This window comes from Salminus brasiliensis, chromosome 17, assembly GCF_030463535.1.
Source record: "Salminus brasiliensis chromosome 17, fSalBra1.hap2, whole genome shotgun sequence".
NCBI lineage: Eukaryota > Metazoa > Chordata > Actinopteri > Characiformes > Bryconidae > Salminus > Salminus brasiliensis.
In genome coordinates, this window is record NC_132894.1 from 2,107,620 (window position 1) to 2,130,572 (window position 22,953).

General features: G+C 42.4%; 1 protein-coding gene across 4 annotated transcripts in view; it reads right to left on the reverse strand.

The window, feature by feature from the left end:
- Window positions 1–22,823, reverse strand: part of osbpl1a (oxysterol binding protein-like 1A) — a 31,286-nt gene extending 8,463 nt beyond the window's left edge. Inside the window, exons 1-22 of one of the 4 annotated variants that reach the window (XM_072660234.1) lie at window positions 22,505–22,823; window positions 20,082–20,230; window positions 17,292–17,417; window positions 17,051–17,136; window positions 16,886–16,960; window positions 15,960–16,071; window positions 15,697–15,782; window positions 14,970–15,114; window positions 14,518–14,585; window positions 13,532–13,576; window positions 12,999–13,072; window positions 12,759–12,822; window positions 12,564–12,659; window positions 11,779–11,901; window positions 8,716–8,797; window positions 8,180–8,286; window positions 5,279–5,444; window positions 4,610–4,793; window positions 2,689–2,764; window positions 2,276–2,410; window positions 863–960; window positions 438–620 (exon numbers count right to left, since the gene is read on the reverse strand). In XM_072660234.1, the coding sequence (XP_072516335.1) occupies window positions 438–620; window positions 863–960; window positions 2,276–2,410; window positions 2,689–2,764; window positions 4,610–4,793; window positions 5,279–5,444; window positions 8,180–8,286; window positions 8,716–8,797; window positions 11,779–11,901; window positions 12,564–12,659; window positions 12,759–12,822; window positions 12,999–13,072; window positions 13,532–13,576; window positions 14,518–14,585; window positions 14,970–15,114; window positions 15,697–15,782; window positions 15,960–16,071; window positions 16,886–16,960; window positions 17,051–17,136; window positions 17,292–17,415 (2,129 nt within the window). In that variant the 5' untranslated portion in view covers window positions 17,416–17,417; window positions 20,082–20,230; window positions 22,505–22,823. Of the gene's footprint in view, window positions 1–437; window positions 621–862; window positions 961–2,275; window positions 2,411–2,688; window positions 2,765–4,609; window positions 4,794–5,278; window positions 5,445–8,179; window positions 8,316–8,502; window positions 8,649–8,715; window positions 8,798–11,778; window positions 11,902–12,563; window positions 12,660–12,758; window positions 12,823–12,998; window positions 13,073–13,531; window positions 13,577–14,517; window positions 14,586–14,969; window positions 15,115–15,696; window positions 15,783–15,959; window positions 16,072–16,885; window positions 16,961–17,050; window positions 17,137–17,291; window positions 17,418–20,058; window positions 20,231–22,504 lie in introns of those variants that run through there. The other 3 variants (XM_072660233.1, XM_072660236.1, XM_072660235.1) reach the window with 3 other exon arrangements.
- Window positions 22,824–22,953: the final 130 nt, after the last annotated feature.

A 22,953-nucleotide genomic window follows, 5' to 3' on the forward strand; every position in this document is an offset into this window, starting at 1 on the left:
ATGATGTTTTTCATTTAATTAATCTAATGTGTTATTACGAAGAAATAAGATTTAAAAGAAAAGCAAATGATTTATAAAATAAATGAATAACGCAATATAATAACATAACAGACTGACCTCCAATCTGCTATTTGTTTATTTGAATGCAGTTTTATGATCCATGCAGTTTTCTTTAGTGTTTAAAAAGTGCCGAAAACCCAAAAACACTATATTTTATATACTCAGATGAACTATATTATGATATAATTAATTATAATAATTATAACATGCTGTATAACTTTCACATTGCATAATGCCCTAATGTCTACTGTAGTTAAATGTTATGAAGTATACAGTAACCTACATGCAGACGTTCTTCCAGTTCTATATGAAATAATTAGAATAATTAAATTATTCATATGTTGATGGTGATATGCTCTAGAGCTGTGTAGACTTACTTAGGCAGCTCCAGAGTTATGGTGCCCTTCGGTTCAGCTTCCACACTCTTGCCCCAGAACTTCAGCTTGGGGTAGATCGACCCATGGAAGACAAAGTCTTTCTGCAGGCCCTCGGCATGGAACGCACTAACTGGAGGATGGTGGCTCACCTGCTCGGAGATCAACCGGAAACCCAAATCCTCTCTAAAAGAAAATGATGCATATAAACATGATGAGGTTAAATAATAAGTAATGCAGCTGTCGTGCAAAAACAACGTCTTAACTTTCAATGGAAGTCAATGGAAGAATATTTTATGGAGCATTTCTATTGGTCCATTCCTCATGGCATTTGGACACAACATAAAAAAAACTGTCAGATTTATATTATGGAGAAAAGCAATAAGTAAACAAGCTTTTTTCAGTATACGTATAAACGACTTGCTTACCTGACCAGTTCATAGGTCTCTCCCAGCAATGGATTAAAGGGCTTACCAGTCCTCTCCCACTGAGATGCCACTGCAGACACTGCAAATGCTGCCACACACTGAAACACACACAAGCATTAAACTTGACTAAATTACAAACAGAGCAATGTTTTGACATTTAACTAAAATACATGATATATTATTACATATTTATTTTATTATTTATATATTTATTACATTTTTTAAATCTATTTATTCATGAAGTGGTTGGTGTGGTGCAACAGATAACACCACTACCTGCCAGTGAGCTACCACACTACGATTCCCGGTCTGGGTGACTATGCTGCGCTACACCAATAAGAGTCCTTGGGCAAGACTCCCAACACTACATCGGCCCACCTCTGTAATACGAGTAAGTAAGTCGCTCAGGATAAGAGCGTCAGCTGAATGCCATAAATGCAAATGTAAATTACATATTTAGGTTACACTACAGCTGACCCTTCTAGAGTCTTTGGTTGCATCCTATAACTAACCACCTGACCCCTGGGATTCAGCAAGGTCAGGTGCACTGAATCACAGCTACTGTACTATGAGGCCTGGCTCTCCTGTTAGTACATATAACTGTGAGAAAGGCACTGTCACACCGTCACAGTGAAGGTGTGTACAGAGAGTGCCTCCCAATGGCACAACAGTGGTGCTCCACAGGCCACTGACCTCAGCTGGCCTCTATAATGAACCCCTTCCCTCACCTCATACAGTCCTTACCGTTTTCTTTTAATTTAATTTTTTGGTTGACGTTTATTGGTTTTATGTTTTATGTGCTTGGGTCCCATAAAAAGTGCACATAAATAAAATATTATTATCATTATTATAACAATAGGATAACTATAATTTATATAAAAAAATAATTCTATAAAAAGTCTTACAAAATCAGTGCTGATTAAAATATGACAATTACATAACTGACAACAGCAGTATTTCCTCTATTATTAGGAATACGCATAAGCAATTCACTAGCCAAATCAGGTGATATGTAGATAGAGGGGTAGAAAGATAGAGGGGGGTTACGGGACGAGCAGTAAATCTGGACCTCTCTAGAGTGATGGAGCTCCACCCAACCCCTCTGAAATATGTCTAGGTAGCATTATTGATCTATAAGTAACTAATAGTCATTACACAAGCACCTCTATGACTAGTAAAACTCTCTAAATTTTGACATTTTGGAGCCGAAGACCAAGAACCACGAAATCATCCTAACATGCATCTGAATTGGTTCGACTACTGAACCCAAAGCATTTCACATAATTAGTCCCCAGCTCTATATGTGTTATTAAGCTGGAGTGTTAATATAACCCCTATATATGACCATTCAGATCTACCGTATTCACAGGCCATGCCCGTGTACCCGCTCCGAAGGGCTTCCGATTGGGTTACCTTCATTCTCTCAATGGAGTCTGTGGACTCGTTAGCTTGGTGGATGAGACTGGTGTGCTCCATGTACTCTGTAAGTCTCTGTAAGAAGCTCAGTGGCTCGTTGAAGATGACCGGCATGGTAATCTTAGACAGTTCCTAGAGAGGCAGAGTGAAAAGGTGTGGGTCAGGGTTACAGTGGAGCCATCACGCTGAGCATGAACTGGGCTCTAAACGTAGCTCCAACCACGGAATCAGGAAACTGCCGTATCCGATTCCTAATCCGTACCCTTTCCTAAATAAATGACTCCACGTATTGATTACAGGGATTCATCCAACAAACACAGAAGTGAATTAGAGAAGCAAAGAGAAATGAAAAATGATCAAATCGGACTGGGTTGAGGATAGACTGGAATGATATTTTGGGATATTTTTACCATTCCGATGGACTTCCTCAGTATGCTCCAGATGCTGAAGTCGTTTCTGGAGAACATGGGAGCAGGCAAGCTGGTTCTGGGGGGGAAGGACCAAAAACAACACAATAAGGTCAGTTCTACAGGCTAACGACTGGATGTATTTCAGCCCTGATCCACAACAGCAGCCAAAGCTCCTACATAAATATCAGAGACTAGGGCTAAAACTGCAAAAAGCAGCAGATCTGCAACAGCACATCCATTCCTTTCATTTTCAAGCCATTTCTAACTGTTCTATTAAAAACTGAGGCAGTTTGGTAACTGGTCCGACCAATCCAAGCACAGGAAAGACAAAGTCTGTCTAGACGGGAGCTGTCACTCAGATAACGGATGCTTTATATCTTATTCAAGCCGGCTCTTGACCCCTATCGGTTTCAAGGCACATGGCTTAAAAGAAAGTTAAGCTTCAGTAGATTTTCTCAGCAATCCAACCTCCTGCAAAAGCCCCACATGCAAGATTACAGATAGAGCTTTTCCAGAGTTTTACATCAGGGGTTCCCAAACTTTTGCAACTCGTAATCCTGAAAACTGACCACAAGAGCTTTCACAGCTCTCAAGAAGACTTAACTGGTCAAATACAACACAACAATGCTCTCCATTTGTTTACTGGGCGCAACACGATAAACACCAAAAAAAAAAAAAAAGTTTGTGGACACCCCTTCTAATGAATGCATTCAGCTACTTTAAGCTGCACCCATTGCTGAGACAGATGTGCAAACACACACACACACAGCTAGTCTAATACCTGTAGAAAAGTACTGCCAATAGAATAGGACTCTCTGGAGCAGATAGTAATTATGAGCCTATTGGCACCATGCTGCCTAATGCCAGGCGTGGGCTAGAGGGGTATAAAGCCCCCCAACAGCATTGAGGAGCTGTGGAGCAGTGGAAGAACTGTGTTCTCTGGAATGATGGTGGTGGTGGCGCCCCATCCAGTACTTTTGGGTTGGGATGAGTTGGGGAACATTCTTGTCGCTGACTGCAATCAAATCCTCACAGCAATGCTCCTTCAAAATCTAATAGAAAGTATTCTTTTCTGGACAGTAGAGACAGTTACTCCAACAAAAGCAGAATCAGCTCTTTTTAATACCCTTAATTGCAGAAGAAATAATGAATGTGCAGGTGCCCCAATACTTTTGTCCATATAGTGTACCTGAAAATATTCTTTTTAATCCATTTATTCATGAATGAATGGATGAAATCCAAGAATTGTGACCCACAGAGCTTATTTATCCTAGCTGTCCCACCACAATGACCCACAGGGGGCTGTTAGATGCTCATTTTAAGTGACGAAAAAGTATTGTTTATTAAATAAAACCTTCTGCAAGAAGATAAACATATTCAGCATCTCAATGAAACCATTAGAAACCTGTATATGCTTCTGACCAGGCCCTCTCACAAAGCCTTTATCACCAAACACAAGCAGGCTGTCAGTCGACACACCGTATCCGTAAAGTTCAAATTACTAGCTATTACGTTTGTCCGTCTCATCAATCTTTAACTCTAGTACCGAGAGTCCCTCCCCTGCCTACTGCCATCTAAATTATTCATCACAAGATACGACCAAAACAAAGCACGGGACAGGACAGGCAATAACCTTAGACCACTGGTACCATCTTCCACTTAAACCTATACAATAATTACCATACACCACTAAACTGCACTATGAGATAGTGTTCCTGAATAAGCTGGGAATGCTCCACGCTGTGAGGAATTCCTCAGAATCATAACTGGATATCCATCATACAGACGCTGATATCCATCATACAGACGCTGATATCCATCATACAGACGCTAAATTGCCTCTATTACAGCTTTATTTCACTAATTATGTTTTTTTTTTTTTTAACTGTATTCATTTAAGAGTGTATCCACCATCGCTCACCTGTGCCTCTTGACTCCATTAACTCTGGTCCCCTCGTCCTCCTCCTCTTCATCGCCTCGTCGATCCTCCCGGGACATCCTCCCTCCGAAAAAGCTACGGACGCTGCAGTATAGCTCGGACCTGCTCTCTTCCCCGTCCTCAAACGAGCAGCTGACTTCCAGGCCACTGTGCTCCGAGTCTGAATCTACAGCAGACACACACACACACACACACACACACACACAGGTAAGGCACACACTGAAGAGACGGAACCTGTGACTGTACCCAAGCTACCTGCTGAAACCAGAGCTGGGGATCAGGTGGCCTTTAAAGGAACCATTACATTAGGAAGGCTTATGCTGCATCACTTCCATCATCTTCCATATGCCACTTCACTATATTCATATAATTTATATATATATATGTACATTTTTCAAGTTTTTCTCTCTTTGTTCTTTCTTTGTTTCCTCTTAACAGTACCAGAGTGTGAAAAGGGTCCACTGTACTGCAAATCTTGTAGTATATCTACCCCCCCCCTTTCTGCATTTTAGCAATATCAACAGAAATATCTTCAACAGATATCAGTTCCAATAGCGGAGCATCTCGTGCAAGGGGGAAGCGGAAGATAACTGGTGTACTTTGCTGATAATGGTTGAAAGATATGGGATATGGTTTGGTTACAGCACTAACCAGAAACAGCATCGTAGAAGTCATCTTCGCTGGCCACAGCACTGCGAGGGGGGGAGCCTCGCACCACAGACCGCTCCAGCTCATGGTGCTCCGTGGCCAGAGTCTGCAGAGCCTCAGACAGGATCTTATTCTTCTCTACTTCCTGCTCCAGTTTCAGGCTGCACACCTACACATGCACACAAGCACCAACCCATGAACACACTGGGGTTTTCCCCATGAATAAATATATATCTATAATATAGCTAGATTCCTGATAATGATGCCAATTGCAGGGTTTCTGAACAGTTTCTGAACTCCATATGTGAGGTCACACACATATGGTGCTTATTAAAATAATAGAACAGACGCAGATAAACATAAATCCAGTAAAAAGGAAGAAGAATTTCTCATTCTGCAGAAAATAGTTAAGATGCAGATCTCCAGATCTTCCAGATTTCTCTGCAGGGTCTGCAGGAACCCTCGGAAGAGCTCGGTGTAATGTCCACCCATATACTCATCAGGAAACCTAATCCCTTGGGTGTCATGTGACCACACTAAAACACAAAACAACAGCCCTGATGGAGTGCCATCACTGTTAATAACACCAGCTCTGAAAACCTCAGCCTCCTTTAACTAACGAATAGAAAAGTGACGAAGTCAAGGGAGCGAGAAAAGGAGAAGCTTGACCTGAGGACAGTGTGAGTACTGGTCAGGGAACATACTGATCATGACAGATTTTCTGAGATTACTTCATATTTAATAACAATAATAAAAATGTATTTGAACTTGAATACATTTTTACTCAATTTTGGACAGCTGCTTTATTTGATATATATTTTACTATTAATAAAGTTAATAATGTAATATTTAATGTTCTGTTTTAATTAATTTCCATGTTTTATTGATCTATGCTCTAATGGTGGCTGTTACTGCTGCTGCATCATGATGTAAACAGCAGGGTTTCTTTTGGCACTTTAGGCTATGGGTCTCTCCAGGTCAGTTTTAGTCAGAACTTAATCTCTGGACTCAAAACCTGAGCTGCTTAGGTCAGGTTAGGACAGAAGGTTCTTGAGCATGTGTGTGTGTGTGTGTGTGTGTGTGTGTGTGTGTGTGTATACATACAAACTGTATTAAAAAATAAAGGGAACACTCAAATAACACATCCTAGATCTGAATGAATGAAATATTCTCATGAAATACTTTGTTCTGTACAAAGTTGAATGTGCTGACAACAAAATCACACAAAGATCATCAATGGAAATCAAATTTATTAACCAATGGAGGCCTGGATTTGGAGTCACACACAAAATTAAAGTGGAAAAACACACTACAGGCTGATCCAACTTTGATGTAATGTCCCTAAAACAAGTCAAAATGAGGCTCAGTATTGTGTGTGGCCTCCACGTGCCTGTATGACCTCCCTACAACCTGGGCATGCTCCTGATGAGGATCTCCTCCCAGACCTGGACTTAAGCATCCGCCAACTCCTGGACAGTCTGTGGTGCAACGTGACGTTGGTGGATGGAGCGAGACATGATGTCCCAGATGTGCTCAATCGGATTCAGGTCTGGGGAACGGGCAGGCCAGTCCATAGCTTCAATGCCTTCATCTTGCAGGAACTGCTGACACACTCCAGCCACATGAGGTCTAGCATTGTCCTGCATTAGGAGGAACCCAGGGCCAACCGCACCAGCATATGGTCTCACAAGGGGTCTGAGGATCTCATCTCGGTACCTAATGGCAGTCAGGCTACCTCTGGCGAGCACATGGAGGGCTGTGCGGCCCTCCAAAGAAATGCCACCCCACACCATTACTGACCCACTGCCAAACCGGTCATGCTGAAGGATGTTGCAGGCGGCAGATCGCTCTCCACGGCGTCTCCAGACTCTGTCACGTCTGTCACATATGCTCAGTGTGAACCTGCTGTGGCGAATTTGCCAATCCTGGTGTTCTCTGGCAAATGCCAAGCGTCCTGCACGGTGCTGGGCTGTGAGCACAACCCCCATCTGTGGACGTCGGGCCCTCATACCATCCTCATGGAGTCAGTTTCTAACCGTTTGTGCAGACACATGCACATTTGTGGCCTGCTGGAGGTCATTTTGCAGGGCTCTGGCAGTGCTCCTCCTGTTCCTCTTTGCACAAAGGTGGAGGAGGCGGTCCTGCTGCTGGGTTGTTGCCCTCCTATGGCCTCCGCCACGTCTCCTGGTGTACTGGCCTGTCTCCTGGTCGCGCCTCCAGCCTCCGCATTGATGTGCCATCCTGGATGAGCTGCACTACCTGAGCCACTTGTGTGGGTTGTAGAGTCCGTCTCATGCTACCACGAGTGTGAAAGCACCACCAACATTCAAAAGTGATCAAAACATCAGCCAGAAAGCATAGGTACTGAGAAGTGGTCTGTGGTCCCCACCTGCAGAACCACTCCTTTATTGAGTGTGTCTTGCTAATTGCCACCTGTTGTCTATTCCATTTGCATAACAGCATGTGAAATTGATTGTCAATCAGTGTTGCTTCCTAAGTGGACAGTTTGATTTCACAGAAGTTTGATTTACTTGGAGTTATATTGTGTTTTTTAAGTGTTCCCCACACACACACACACACACACACACACACACACACACACTAAGGACACTAAAGTAATGCTAAGTAAATAAAGAAATGTTATATTTAATAATATACATTTATATATATATATATATATATATATATATATATATATATATATATATATATATATATTATTTATTATTTATATCTCTATTTATATTGATATTTATAGAATATTATGTCCGTAAATGGAGGAACTGCAAAGTAAGAATTGTGTAACCGCTTGTTTCTGCTGTGCACAAGACAATAATCTCCTGAAGCTTGAATAAAATGATGCTAAAGGGGCATTGGTATTTGGTGGTGATGCATGATCCTTACCCCCTGCTGTTTGGAGAAGAGGTCCAGGCACTGACGCAGAGCTGAGCAGGTCTCGCCGGACGCCTCACACACGTCCTTCAGCTTCTGCAGCACAGCAGCTGGAAGACCTGCACGGACACACGGACACATACAGACACTTACATACACAGTGAGAGTCCATCAGCACAACATACATACATACATACATACAATGATCATGCAATGATAGCCCCTGGCTCCTGTCAAGGGCTGCATATATTAGGCAAACTAACTGGGTCAGAACATCTGCAAAACATTAGGTGGGTCTTGTGGGGTGTTCCCGGTATGCAGTGGTCAGTACTGACCTACCACAAGTGCTCCAAGAAAGGACAACCAGGTCATGGCTGCCCAAGGCTCCACCTCACAAATAAACAGGGCTGCTGATGTTAGTCTTGCCTTCCAAGATAAAGCTCTAGGCCCTATCCAGAAGCGGTCTTCTGGCCCTCAAGATTATCCAGACCCCTTTTTAATCCACATCCCATTGCTTCTGTATAAAGCAAAACTGCCACTGTTCTCACGTTCAGAGTGTCCATCTTCCTTCAGCATCGAGAGAAGAGCCAACACCTCAGCCTCCAACTTTCCATGGCACGTCTCAGCCCGCTGTGGAAATACAACGATGGAGAAAGACGGACAAAAACAAACAAACGAAGCCACAGAAAGAAAGAGAAAGCCAGAGAGAGAGGGGTGGTGTTTAGTCACTATCACCACTTCCTGTGGCTGAAAAATGAGAAGTTACAGAAGCAGCACTCTGCGTACGACTAAACAGAACATGAAGAGGTTCTGCTGCATGATTTGGCTATTGATAAGCTGATTGTTAATTAATAGCTGTGATTAATGAGCTGTTTATTTTTGTTTTATAAGCAGACATGGCGTTAATTTCCATTTCTATGCAGATGACACACAGCTCTATATATCAGCCAAACCTTACGATAAATTTAGACTACAGAAAATGGAGGACTGTGTAAAGGATATAAAACTCTGGATGTCACATAACTTCCTTCTCCTTAACAGTGACAAAACCCAGCTTCTCCTTTTAGGTCCAAAAGACTCTAGAAATAAACTATCTGACTTAATGTTAGACTTGGCTGATTCTTCCATCATTCCTGGTTTAGCAGCTAAAAATCTTGGCATCACATTCGACTCAGATTTATCACTTGAGCAACATATAGCTAATATTAGTAGAACAGTCTTTATGCAGCTTAGCTTATGCATCTCCAAACTAAGAAACTCCTTATCTCTACAAGAAGCAGAAAAGCTAGTACACGCTTTTATTACCTCAAGGCTAGATTACTGTAATGCATTACTGTCAGGTTGTTCCAGCAGGAGCCTCAATAAACTTCAGCTGGTGCAAAATGCTGCAGCCAGGGTCCTTACTAAAACTAGAACATCTGACCATATCAGTCCAGTTCTATCAGCACTTCATTGGCTCCCAGTTAAATTCCATATTGAATACAAAATTCTTCTATTAACATATAAAGCCCTACATGGCCTCGCTCCTGAGTACCTGCAGGATCTTATAGTATACTACGAACCATCAAGACTACTTAGATCTCAGGGTGCTGGCCTCTTACTCATGCCCAAAATTCAGAAAACCTCAGCAGGGGGAAGAGCCTTTTCTTATAAAGCCCCCAACTCTGGAATAACCTTCCAGATAATGTTCGGGACTCAGACACAGTCTCAATCTTTAAATCTAAGCTGAAACTCATCTGTTTAGTTTAGCTTTTGGTAATTAATGTTTCTTAGATAAGGGCTGCAGGTCCAGGGGTTCGCGGACCCAGGGAATTGTAGTACACTGAGATGCTGGAGCTGTCGTCTCGCTGCTTACACGCGATCACTCAGGTTTGTTGGCGGTGGAGCAGATAGATGCTGGTGTTCTCAGGGTGCGCCCGTGTCCGTGTTACCTTCTGTCTCTCTCCTTTTAATTATGCTGTGATAATCAGACCTGCCGGAGTCGTCAGACATACCCTGATGCTGATGCTCAACATTCTCAACCCTCCATAAAATTCCTCTTAGAACTAACTTTTCTCTTTTTACCTTCTTCGAGTAAATGGCCACCCAGCCCGACCTGCTGGAAGACTGCCCGCTGAGGTCCCCTCTACCTTACATTTACATTTACATTTACGGCATTTAGCAGACGCTCTTATCCAGAGCGACTTACAAAGTGCTTTGCTATTTACCCAAGAAAAAGCCTTAGCTAGTTAGAATAGACTAATAATACAAAAGATACCTCTAAGCTTAGACATTGCTAAACACAAGACAATAAGGCGACCATAGAACTATTCGTCCAAGTACTCGCTGAAGAGGTGGGTCTTCAGTCTGCGTTTGAAGACAGCGAGCGACTCGGCCGTTCGGACATCCAGGGGCAGCTCGTTCCACCACTTTGGTGCAGAACAGAAAAAGGCCTGGACGCTTGTCGTCCGCGGATTTTGAGGGATGGTGGGGCGAGCCGAGCCGTACTTGAAGCTCGAAGGGCTCTTGGTGCGGATCGGCTTTTGACCATTGCCATCAGATACGGAGGGGCTGGTCCGTTCTTGGCTTTGTAGGCCAGCGTCAGGGTTTTGAATCTGATGCGGGCAGCAGCTACAGGAAGCCAGTGGAGAGAACGCAGCAGTGGAGTGACATGGCTAAATTTTGGGACACTGAAGACGACCCGTGCCGCTGCATTCTGGATGAGTTGCAGGGGCCTGATGGTGCGCAGAGGGAGACCAGCCAGAAGAGAGTTGCAGTAGTCAAGTCTGGAAGTGACGAGAGACTGAACAAGCATCTGGGTGGCCTCTCTAGAGAGGAAGGGTGGAATTCTCCAGATGTTGTACAGAAGAAATCTGCAGGACCGAGTTACGTTTGCAACATGACTTGAGAACGATAACTGATCATCCATCACTACACCAAGGCTTCGAGCTTCAGTAGAAGGAGTGACCAGCGAGTTCTCGAAGGTGATGGCAAGATCGTTTCTTGGTCCAGCAGTTCCCCGATTTCTACCTGCGTCAAATCAGCTGCCACCTACCAGTCCGGCCAGCGGGCGGCTCACCCGCCTGCCACTGCTGCCTGTTTGGTGGCCGTGCTGAAACCTAGATGGACTCGTGTCTGTCTGACACTATTAATATCACCACTATTAACTGTCTGTGGTATCTGGTTTAGTAATTTTTATCATTAATGTTTAAATAGTCTGGCCAGAGGAGGATGGGTCCCCCTTGTGAGTCTTGGTTCCTCCCAAGGTTTCTTCCTCCAGCTCTGAGGGAGTTTTTCCTTGCCACTGTCGCCGTTGGCTTGCTCACGGGGGTCTTTGACCCTTTATGTTATTCCTTCTTTCTTCTCTGTCTCTGTCCTTTATAAAGTACTAATTATGTAAAGCTGCTTTGTGACGACAACAGTTGTAAAAAGCTATACAAATAAATCTGACTTGACTTGACCTATCCACACTAAAACAGGTGAGGCAGGACGTCCTAATTTTGGATAGCTGATTTATTTTATATCTAGTTGTAATATTAATTGTATTATATATATATATATATATATATATATATATATATATATATATATATATATATATATATATATATATATAGATGAACTTTGCTCACCAGCAGCGAGGCAGTGAGCTCGCCTGGTGACATCACCTCATCCTCGTCTTCCTCACTGGCCTGCTCCTGTGAGCAGTAATGAGTGCTGAAGGCTGAGTGCTCCTCTATAGCATCCAGCCATTTCTGTAACCACACACACACACACACACACACACACACACACACACACACACACACACACACACATTTAAAACATTAGTTTTACTACAACATATGGACAAACGTATTGGGACACCTACATACACTTTTATATGGTCTCCCTTTCTAAACCCATAGGCTGTATTAATACGAAGCTCTACCAGCAGCAGCAGGTCTGGAGCTCTGCTTCAGTTACTGAGTCAGTTGGAGGCTTTTCTGCACTCTGCTCTGAGCTCAGCACTCGGCCCTGACCCCGCTCTGTAACTTTACGTGGTCTGACAGACACTCGGTGTCTGAGCTGCTCTCTGTGAGCTGTTCCTCCTAAACTCTTCCACTGTTCAATAATAACACCACTCACAGCTGATGGAGGAAGATCTAGGAGGGAGGAGATTTCACCAGCTGACTTGTTGTTGTTGGTGCAGCGGTGTCTCCTATTACATACAGAACCACGCTGGAGTTCAGTGAGCTCTTGAGAACCTCCCGTTCTTTCACTGATGTGTGGAAGAAAGGCAGACTGCAGGACTAGAGGCTGAATTTTTTACACCTGTGGCTGAAGGGGACTGAATGAGACACCGGACTTCAGTGATTAAAAGGTGTGTCCCAATACTTTTGTCATGTGAATGCTTCCCTGCTCTTTACTGACTCACTTTTCTGGCGCCTTCAGGGTCACTCTTTGCTGAAACTTTAAAGTGATGGACGCTGTCGTCGAAGCACTTCACTGTAAAATAGCATTTCTCTTTAATCTGCAGGAGAGGGAAACTGCACGTCAGCACTGTATCTATCAAATACTGGATATTCATGAGCATAATCATTTATTTAGCTTTATTAATCATCAATCTTACACTACATTGGGCTTGAGTTAGGGGTCTGCAGCCTTGCCTCTGAGTGGTGGAAGCTGCATCCGACCTAAACGTGAAAAGAGAAAGAACATGAACATATTACATATTTGACATAATGGAGTTAAAAGTATTATTATATTAATATTCTGTGTCTGCTATATTAAAAATAACACTGTAAAAAATCTGTAGCATATATTATAATTTGTTTTGTTTAATAATTTAGAGACTATTATATAGTCTTACTGTTTAGAGTACCAAGACAGGACTCCGTCTTGAAGAACTACCCAATGAGAACGCCATCCAAAGAACCTGGTGCTCTGAAGCAGATCCAGTGAACAGAATTGGAGATTCAGGAATAAGTTATTAATAACATTTTACGAATTTATGAACTGTTTCTTTCGCACATGAATCAATGCATTGCACTGAACCACTGGTCAGGGAGCCCATGTGATCACTAATAGTGGTGTACAAATGGGCCTGAAGGTGTCAATGTATGACTACAGTATGGCTACAGTATGGGAACTAACTACTCTGCTAAAATACCATTGGCAATTTGGCAATTTTTTTAATAGTAAAAATAACGCTGGCACTGTTTCACTGTTTTTTTACGCAGTTAGACACAGTTTTCCTGCGAACCTTCCAGCCCAGCTGGACTCCAGACTACAGAAGGTCGTGGTATTTGCACATTTCCAACGATAAGACCAGTGCTTGGATGGATGCGCCACTAATCAAATCACACATCAAATCATATTAAATCAATGTTACTTCAAACATACTTTCCAAAGAGGACCTTCAAACATCTGAACATAGCGCCTCAAACCCTGAAAAGACAACAAAAGATAAGCATTAGGGACCTCTTCACACTGCGACACAGCTTTTAAGATACACGCAAGCTGAAATGTGTGTGTAATGTAATAGACATAGACTGATGGTTCAACATGGAGAGGCTGTGTTTTATTAAACTACTAAAACTGTGTGAAAATGCAATGTTGCCATGTGATGCACTATATCCATCCAATAATAATCAACTACAATGCCTTCATATTTAATAATAACAATAATTATTCCAATTTAAATGGAAATGTAAGAAAGAAAGGTCTGTTTAGTGCAGTTTATACTATCTACACTCCTAATACTGAACTGCACCCAAATACACCCGCTCACATTTCTGCAAGTTCAGATAAGTCAGCTTCTAAAAAAATGAGCTGCATATAAGAAGTGCTCATATAAGAAGCGTCTGGATTGTCTCCCTGTTTAAATGTCTGATATACAGCTCTGGAAAAAATATTTTTAATTAAATAATTAATTTTTAATTTTTAATAATGATTTTTTTTCTTAAATTTGCATCTCTACGTGTATCTCTACGCCGTTTTATTCCAGGCATTTCATCATACAAAGCTGAGTTAGCAAAATCTGCAGACTATGACTGGCATAAAGTCCCAACAGCTATGTGAAAGACTAGTGGAGAGCCGGCCGAGACATGAGAGCTGTGATTGGCCGTTAAGGTTATTTCATTAATTCTCTAAATATTAATATTTTTATTTAGAATTTAGGGGAAATGTTGTCCATGGTTTATGAAATACAGCGCAAATGTTAATTTCCCCTAAATTCACTTCCAATAACTAGTAAAACCAGAGAAACTAATCATGTAGGGTGGTCTCTTCATTTTTCCAGGGCTGTATGTTTTTTAATAAGAGTGATACAGAAATGCTGCCTTGTAGGCTGAAGTGTAAGCTGTGGTGAGGACGTCCACTGAACTCACCTTCGATACATTGCCCTCTAGGATCTGCCTCATCTCGGCATCTTTCGCCAGGTCAAACACAGTCTGACCTGAAAACAAGCCACAGAGAAGCCTCACTGTATTTAATAATATACAGTATATACTGCACAGGGTATGGATCTCTATTAATAAGGCTTTAAAGTGAAAAGAGTGAGTGCAAAAATAATGACTGGATCAGAACCTATTTCCCTTTTTCTTTTATTTATATCATTTAATTTCTGTTTCACTGTTCAGAAATCTTAAAAAAAATACTTGTTTCAAAGACTTAAATAATTTAACATTTTATTTTTTATACAACTGATATTGATATTTTTAGCAAAAGTATTTCAAACCGTCTAATATTAAACATATATATTTCTATTATTCTAATATTAAATCATGTATATTTTTACATTTAAACAGAATTTGCTAAAACATCCGTGTGTCGCTCTCACCATTCTTGTTCTTAAGGTTGGGGCTGGCTCCGTTCTGCAGCAGTTTAACCGCACACTGTTTCTGGCCCCTGTAAGCGGCACAGTGCAGCGGCGTGTTCCCCAGGAGGTCCGTGCAGTCGATATTGGGAGGTTTTTCCCTGTTAAGCTACAGTGAGAAAACAACACTGAATAGAAAAGCCTCATTTAGGCCGGCGTAGCAATACAACATACTTGACAAAAGTATTGGGACACCTGTTCATTCATTGTTTCTTCTAAAATCAAAAGCATTAAAAGAGTTGATCCGGCTTCTGTTGGAGTAACTGTCTCTGCTGTCTAGGGAAAAGGCTTTCTACTAGACTTTGGAGGAGCATTGCTGTGAGGATTTGATTGCAATCAGTGACAAAAGCGTTAGTGAGGTCAGGATGTTAGATGATCACCCCAACGCTCCCCACCACCTCATTATCCCTAACCTCCTAACTCATCTCATCCAAAAGTATTGGATGGAGCACCACCATCACCATCATTCCAGAGAGCACAGTTCTTCTTCCACTGCTCCACAGCTCCTCAATGCTGGGCTTTATACCCCTCTAGCCTTCGCCTGGCATTAGGCAGCATGGTGCCAGTAGGTTTAATGTTGATCTGCTCCAGACAGTCCTATTCTATTGGCAGTGCTTATCTGTGGGACAGCAACTTAAAAAAAAAGCTGAATGCGTTCATTAGAAGAGGCGTCCACAAACATTTGCTGTACCAGTTTTAAGAGAGTGGTTGTGGCTCCCTCTCGCGCTGCTTCCAACACCTGCTCCTCCAGCTTCCTCTCCTCAGTCCGTTCAGCAGCTGGCAGGATAAAAACATCCACAGAGAGTCACATCGTTGAGAAACCCCTGCAGCAGGCTAAGCCATGGGGTTTTCAGGGGAACAACACAAACACCATGCATCACAATCATGTGAACGTCCACAGCGCTCACACGCCATGCTTAGTGTACTCGAACTGTCAGAGGTCCTCATGCTCACCCTCTAACATGCTCCTGACCTCCTCGTTGCGGGTGATGTCTTTAGGAATCTGCGCCGTCCCATTAATGACAGAAGGACAGGCATCGTACTGAAGCAGCAACATGACCACCTCCTGCGGTGACCAGAACCATCAGACATACAAAGTCAGTTTAATTTACACTAAAATATATACACACTACATGGACAAAAGTATTGGGACACCTACAGGAGCTTTTATATGACGTCCCGCTCTAAACCCACAGGCAATAATACGGAGCCGGTCCCCCTTTGCTCTAAGCTCTAGCAGCAGCAGCAGGTCTGGAGCTCTGCTGCAGTTACTGAGTCAGTTGGAGGCTTTTCTGCACTCTGCTCTGAGCTCAGCACTCGGCCCTGACCCCGCTCTGTAACTTTACGTGGTCTGACAGACACTCTGTGGACACTGAGCTGCTCTCTGTGAGCTGTTCCTCCTAAACTCTTCCACTGTTCAATAATAACACCACTCACAGCTGATGGAGGAAGATCTAGGAGGGAGGAAATTTCACCAGCTGACTTGTTGTTGTTGGTGCAGCGGTGTCTCCTATTACATACAGAACCACGCTGGAGTTCAGTGAGCTCTTCAGAACCTCCCAGTCTTTCATTGATGTGTGGAGGAAAGGCAGACTGCAGGACTAGAGGCTGAATTTTATACACATGTGGCTGAATGGAACACCAGAATATAGTGATTAAAAGGTGTGTCCAAATACTTTTGTCCATATATACATATATGTGGACAAAAGTATTTGGACACACCTTTTAATCACTTTATTTTAGTGTTCCATTCAGCCACAGGTGTGTGTGTGTGTGTGTGTGTGTGTGTGTGTGTGTGTGTGTGTATATATATATAAAATAGTTCTCATCTCAGTGAGTGAAAACTAGGCTTTCATTCCAGCACTCAAACATCAACGTACCTTTCTTCCTGTGAAGGCCGCTTTGTGGAGTGGTGTGTCCCCTACATTGTTGGTCAGATTTGCATCCGCCCCAGCCTGCAGACGGGATCAAAGAGTGAAAGCTTCATATGGATTCATTCCCAAAGATTCAGGGTTTATTAGGCTGCCACAATGAACTACATTCACCTTCAGCAGCTCCTCCACCACGTCCCTGTGGCCAAAGTAACAGGCCAGATGAAGAGGGGTCCATCCAAAATTGGATTTGCTCTTGCCTGAGAAAACAACAGGCAGGTGTTAATGTAAACAATCAGCCAGTACTGAACCTTTCTGAGACGCATCCCGTCTCTGCTGCTGCCTCAAACGTTTGCTGACAACAAGGCGGTCTCCACTGCAGATGCACCCCTGCTGCTGATGTGGCAGAGCATACCTTTACAGTTGATGTCAATTTTTGCTTCTTCCTTAATTTTGGACATCAGAAGCTTCTGGATCCCCTGCAGGTTCCCATTTCTGGCCTCCCGGAGGAATTGCTCCTCTGGGTCCAGCTCATCCATTACTTTAAACAACAAGAAATACAAGCATTAGAGACTTAATTGATTGACTTGATCACTTTGCGTGTCTTCAGGCTCCTGCAGATGGCGCCTCATGAGGATGATGGGGCTATAAATACCTGTGGGGTGTGTGATGGAATTGACAGATGGAGAAGAGGTGGTGCAGTGCATCTCGTTGGATGGAGGAAAATGGGTCACAAAGCAGACACAGTTACTGATTGGCTAAAAGGAGGGATTTTCAGCATTTGGGCGTGGCCAAAGACCGCAGTGTGAAGGAAGTGGCTGAATCTGCAGGTGTGTGTAGAAGCTTACGGTCATACGGGTCTACCAGCAGTGGCAAAAATCCCTACAGCCTACAGGCCAGTCTATCAGAATTGTGGCAGAAAGATGAAACTGACTGTCAGGGATTGATTGAGTCAAATGAGTCGCTTCCAGGCAAGAACTTCATCTAGAAGCCAGCGCAGGTTCTTCACCTCCACCAACCTCTGAAAGAACGCTCCACAGGAACCTGCAGACCATCAACCTGCAGAACATCATCTGGAGCAGAGCGGCATGCAAGGGGCCTTCACTCACTTCTGCTCAAGAATGAGGAGACTGTCCAGTAGGCTGTAGGGATTTCTGCCACTGCTGGTAGACCCGTATGACCGTATGCTTCCACACACACCTGCAGATTCAGCCACTTCCTTCACACTGGGGTCTTTGGCCACGCCCAAAAGCTGAAAATCCCTCCTTTTAGCCAATCAATAACTGTATCTGCTTTGAGACCCATTTTCCACACACACACTGGACGAGACACTCACTGAACTGCTCCACCTCTTCACTCTATCATCTATCAATCCCATCACACACCCCGCAGGTATTTATATAGAGCCCCGGCATCCTCATGCAGCGCCATCTGCAGGAGCCTGCAGTTACTACTATCTTAAACATGTAAGGTGACTAATTGTTTGTCTGGGGAGCTTTTTTAGGAATTGTATGAATCTGACAAAATGACTCCAAAAATATGCAAAATATGCAAGATATGCAAGGGGGGGGTGTAGGTTTTGGAAAATGTACTACGTTAGTCAGCAGCATCAAATTCTCCATGTGATTGAACCTGACAGGATATTACAGTAATGGTATTTATTTGTTTGTGGTCTTTGTGGTCTTTTCAGAGCCACCCTGACACTTCCCATTCTCACAGTTCATTCAGGAGAGAAGCACAGAAAACACTGTCTTGTGACTTCCTTGCTCTGACAAGGAAATAAAAATGCTGCTGTGATCATTATCAGGCACGGGGCAGCAACGCACATGATGCTGCTTCCATATGCATGTGTTCTTTCACAGCAAGCTATCAATAGACCGGTCAGATGCCAATGATATTGCCAAACGAACTGAAAATAAATAAATAAATAAATATATATACATACATACATACACACATACATACATACATACATACGTATATATATATATATATATATATATATATATATATATATATATATATATATATATATATATATATATGTGGAACAATGGAGGAAACAGAACCTACGTCAAATATATATATATATATATATATACAGTGGGGAAAAAAAGTATTTAGTCAGTCACCAATGGTGCAAGTTCTCCCACTTAAAAAGATGAGAGAGGTCAGTAATTGACATCATAGGTAGACTCAACTATGAGAGACAAAATGAGAAAAAAAAATTCTGAAAATCACATTGTCTGATTTTTAAAGAATTTATTTGTAAATAATGGTGTATTTGGTCACCTACAAACAAGCAAGATTTCTGTCTGTCACAGACCTGTAACTTCTTCTTTAAGAAGCTTCTCTGTCCTCCACTCATTACCTGTATTAATGGCACCTGTTTGAACTGGTTAACAGTATAAAAGACACCTGCCCACAACCTCAAACAGTCCCACTCCAAACTCCACTATGCTGAAGACCAAAGAGCTGTCAAAGGACACCAGAAACAGAACTGTAGACCTGCACCAGGCTGGGAAGACTGAATCTGCAATAGGCAGCAGCTTGGTGTGAGGAAATCTACTGTGGAGCAATAATCAGAAAATGGGAGACCTACAAGACCACTGCTAATCTCCCTCGATCAGGGGCTCCACGCAAGATCTCAGCCCGTGGGGTCAAAATGATCACAAGAACGGTGAGCAAAAATCCCAGAACCACACGGGGGGACCTAGTGACTGACCTGCAGAAAGCTGGACCAACGTTACAAAGGCTACCGTCAGTAACACACTACGCCGCCAGGGACTCAGATCTTGCAGTGCCAGACGTGTTCCCCTGCTTAAGCCAGTACAGATCCGGCCCGTCTGAAGTTTGCTAGAGAGCATTTGGATGTTCTGGAAGAGTTTTAGGAGAGTGTGTGCCAACCTTGTGAAGACTTACAGAAAACGTTTGACCTCTGTCATTGCCAACAAAGGATATATAACCAAGTATTGAGATGAACTTTTGTTATTGACCAAATACTTATTTTCCTCCATTATTTGCAAATAAATTCTTAAAAAATCAGACAATGTGATTTTCAGATTTTTTTTTCTCATTTTGTCTCTCATAGTTGAGTCTACCTATGATGTCAATTACTTTATATATATATATATATATATATATATGTGTGTGTGTGTGTGTGTGTGTGTATATACACACACCTGGAACAATGGAGGAAACCTACGTCAAATCAAAGCCGGTTATTTTCTTCAAGGAAATCAAATAGCGGAGACGTGACCAGGCTGGATTTACTGCTGTTTATCTTGTCAGTGGAGCACACAGCTCAGCAGACCGGCCAGACCGTTTCTGAGACATGTTGACACTTCACCCCACCTTAAAAAAAGAAAAAAAGTCTACGGGTAGCCATAACATTAAAACCACCTGCCTAATATTGTGTACGTCCTCCTCATGCCACCAAAAAGCTCTGACCTGTTGAGGTCTGGATTCCACTGACCGTCTAAAGGTGTCCTGCTGTGGTAACGTTAGCAGCAGATCCTTTAAGTCCTATAAGTTGTGAGGTGGGACCTCCATGAGCATCAGTCAGTGAGCCTTGGGGGCGCCCATCACTGGTTGTCCTTCCTTGGAGCACTTTTGGTAGGTGCTGACCGCTGCATACCGCAACAGGAACACCCCACAAGACCTGCTTGCTGATGTTTTGCAGATGTTCTGACTCAGTCGTTGTCTATCAGATTCTTACAATTGTGCATTTTTCCTGCTTCATCACCTTTAGGGACTGACTGTTCACTCGCTGCCTAATATGTAGATCCAGTCCTTGACAGGAGAAACTGGAACCAGAGCTCCAAAATTAGGGAACACGAAATGTTATTAAAATATGAATATCTTGATTAAATAATAGTTAGAAATAAATAAAAAAAATCGCGATATTACAATTGTTTTCAAAAGCAACTGCTTTTGGGTGGTTAAACATGCCCCGGGAAGATTTTTGCTGTTCCTTACAGTTGAAGAGAACAGGAGGGTTAAAGCAACAAGGGCAAAAACCATGTTACAAGCACCCTAATCTCATAAAACCCTCTTTGTTTGAGAAGGTTCGTGGGCAGAATTCCAAGCAGCGTTGAAGGACCCCTTGAAAATAACATAGGCCTATTATGGTGAAGTAAACTCGGCCTACACCCGGCTGAAGAGATGTGGAGGGATCTGAAAGGCGTGCTGCGTGAGAACAGGGTTTTACATCAGCACTGGGACATGGTAATGAACTGACTGCTGGACCAACTCAGAAAGGTACCATGTTAACCACAGCCTACGTCCAACATGGTGTCTTATAGAACGTGTGAGCTTGTGAAATGCCTGTAGGTGAGTCTGGCTAATCAGAAGCAGCTGGACACACAGGTGCTGTGTCCATCAAAATGCAACCACTGGCCGTCTGGCACACAACATTCAGCATTCAGGCCTCAGGCCAGTGGATAGTCTGAGCTTTTTTTTCAGACAAAAATGTAAAAACAATCGGCTTTAATTGCAGCAAAATTATTATTATTAACAACTGCTCTAAGCAGGACAACCGGTGAACCGTCTAGCAACGGGGTAAAGGGCACCTAAGGCTCAATGATGCTCATGGGGGTCCCACCTCACAACCTGCAGGACTGTAGGATCTGCTGCTGACATCATGGTGCCAGATTCCACAGGACATCCTCAGGGCTTTTTTGGTGGCATGAGGGGGAACTACACAATACTTGGTGTATGTGTGTGCATATATATATATATATATATATATATATATATATATATATTTTTTTTTTTTATTTTTTTTTTTTTTTAATATATATAAATAAATAAATAATATATATATATATATATACACATACACATATATACACACACACACATATATATATATATATGCTATTCTGAGAATACTGTGTAAAGTTCTGCTGCAAACACACCTGAGCCATGTAATCTTTACCTGACAATTCAACAGGGCATTTAAAAATGCTTAACATGGAAAAAAGCGTAATGCACTGAAACAGTGATCTAGGAGCCCCGAGTTCTCTGATTTATTACTTACAGACAATTATTTCCCTACTGCCAATCGATAAAACTATAAACCAAAAACTTTTTAAAAATTGTATTAATTTTTACATTAAGCTGTTTATTATCCGCACAAAACCAATATTATAAAAATGCTTGATATAGTCTAATGTACGGAAACAAGAACCCATATACATGTAATAATATACTATAAATAAATAAATAAATAAAAAAGTTAGTTTTTCATTATTTAATATATATAGCTACATACAGCTTAATCTAAAGATGAAAAAATGAAAAATATGAAAATGAAATAAAATAAAAACAATAATTAAAAAGTTTATATATATATATATATATCCCTAATTTCTTTATTAGATTTTTTTTATTTATTTATTTTTTTTTTAGATTCATCTATTGACAGTCAATGGTTATTAAGGATAAATCAATGCTAAGCCTGGTGCTCCTGGGCTGCTGTCTCAGTACATTAACCCAGGCTGGTCGTTCAGACTGACCCGAATCAATGAAGACACGCAGAGCTGCGATTAACATCACTGAGGATCCTGTCCCTGTCCCTGTCCCTGTCCCTGTCCCTGTCCCTGTCCCTGTCCCCCGGCCACTTACCTGCCTCTGTGCTTTAACACATGGCCCTGGATCTCGCCTGGAAGCCGAGGGCTGGAAGCCTGCTCGCTCTGTTCCTCCAGCTGAAGCTGAACTCAGATTAGGAGAGGCATGTGATGGGCTGAGCTCTGCTCTCTCCCATAAACACGGCCTGAACAGCTCCTGCAGACCCGACCCAGGTTCTCAGGAAAAGCGTCAAGGATACAGAAGTAAACAGAATAACAGAAGCAAAAAAACTAACAAAAATAAAACACTAGGTTCAGCTTTACTCCCCAAACAGCCGCTCCAGCCTCCTCCCAGCTGACAGGGCAGCGTCAACACACGGCTGCGTCCTGCTCCAGAAAAACAGGCACAATAAAAGCTCGAGTGAAATCAAAATAGAGAGCCCAGCCGCTGTCTAGACACATAGTTAATAAACAGAAATACACACACTAAAGACTGAATAATATAAA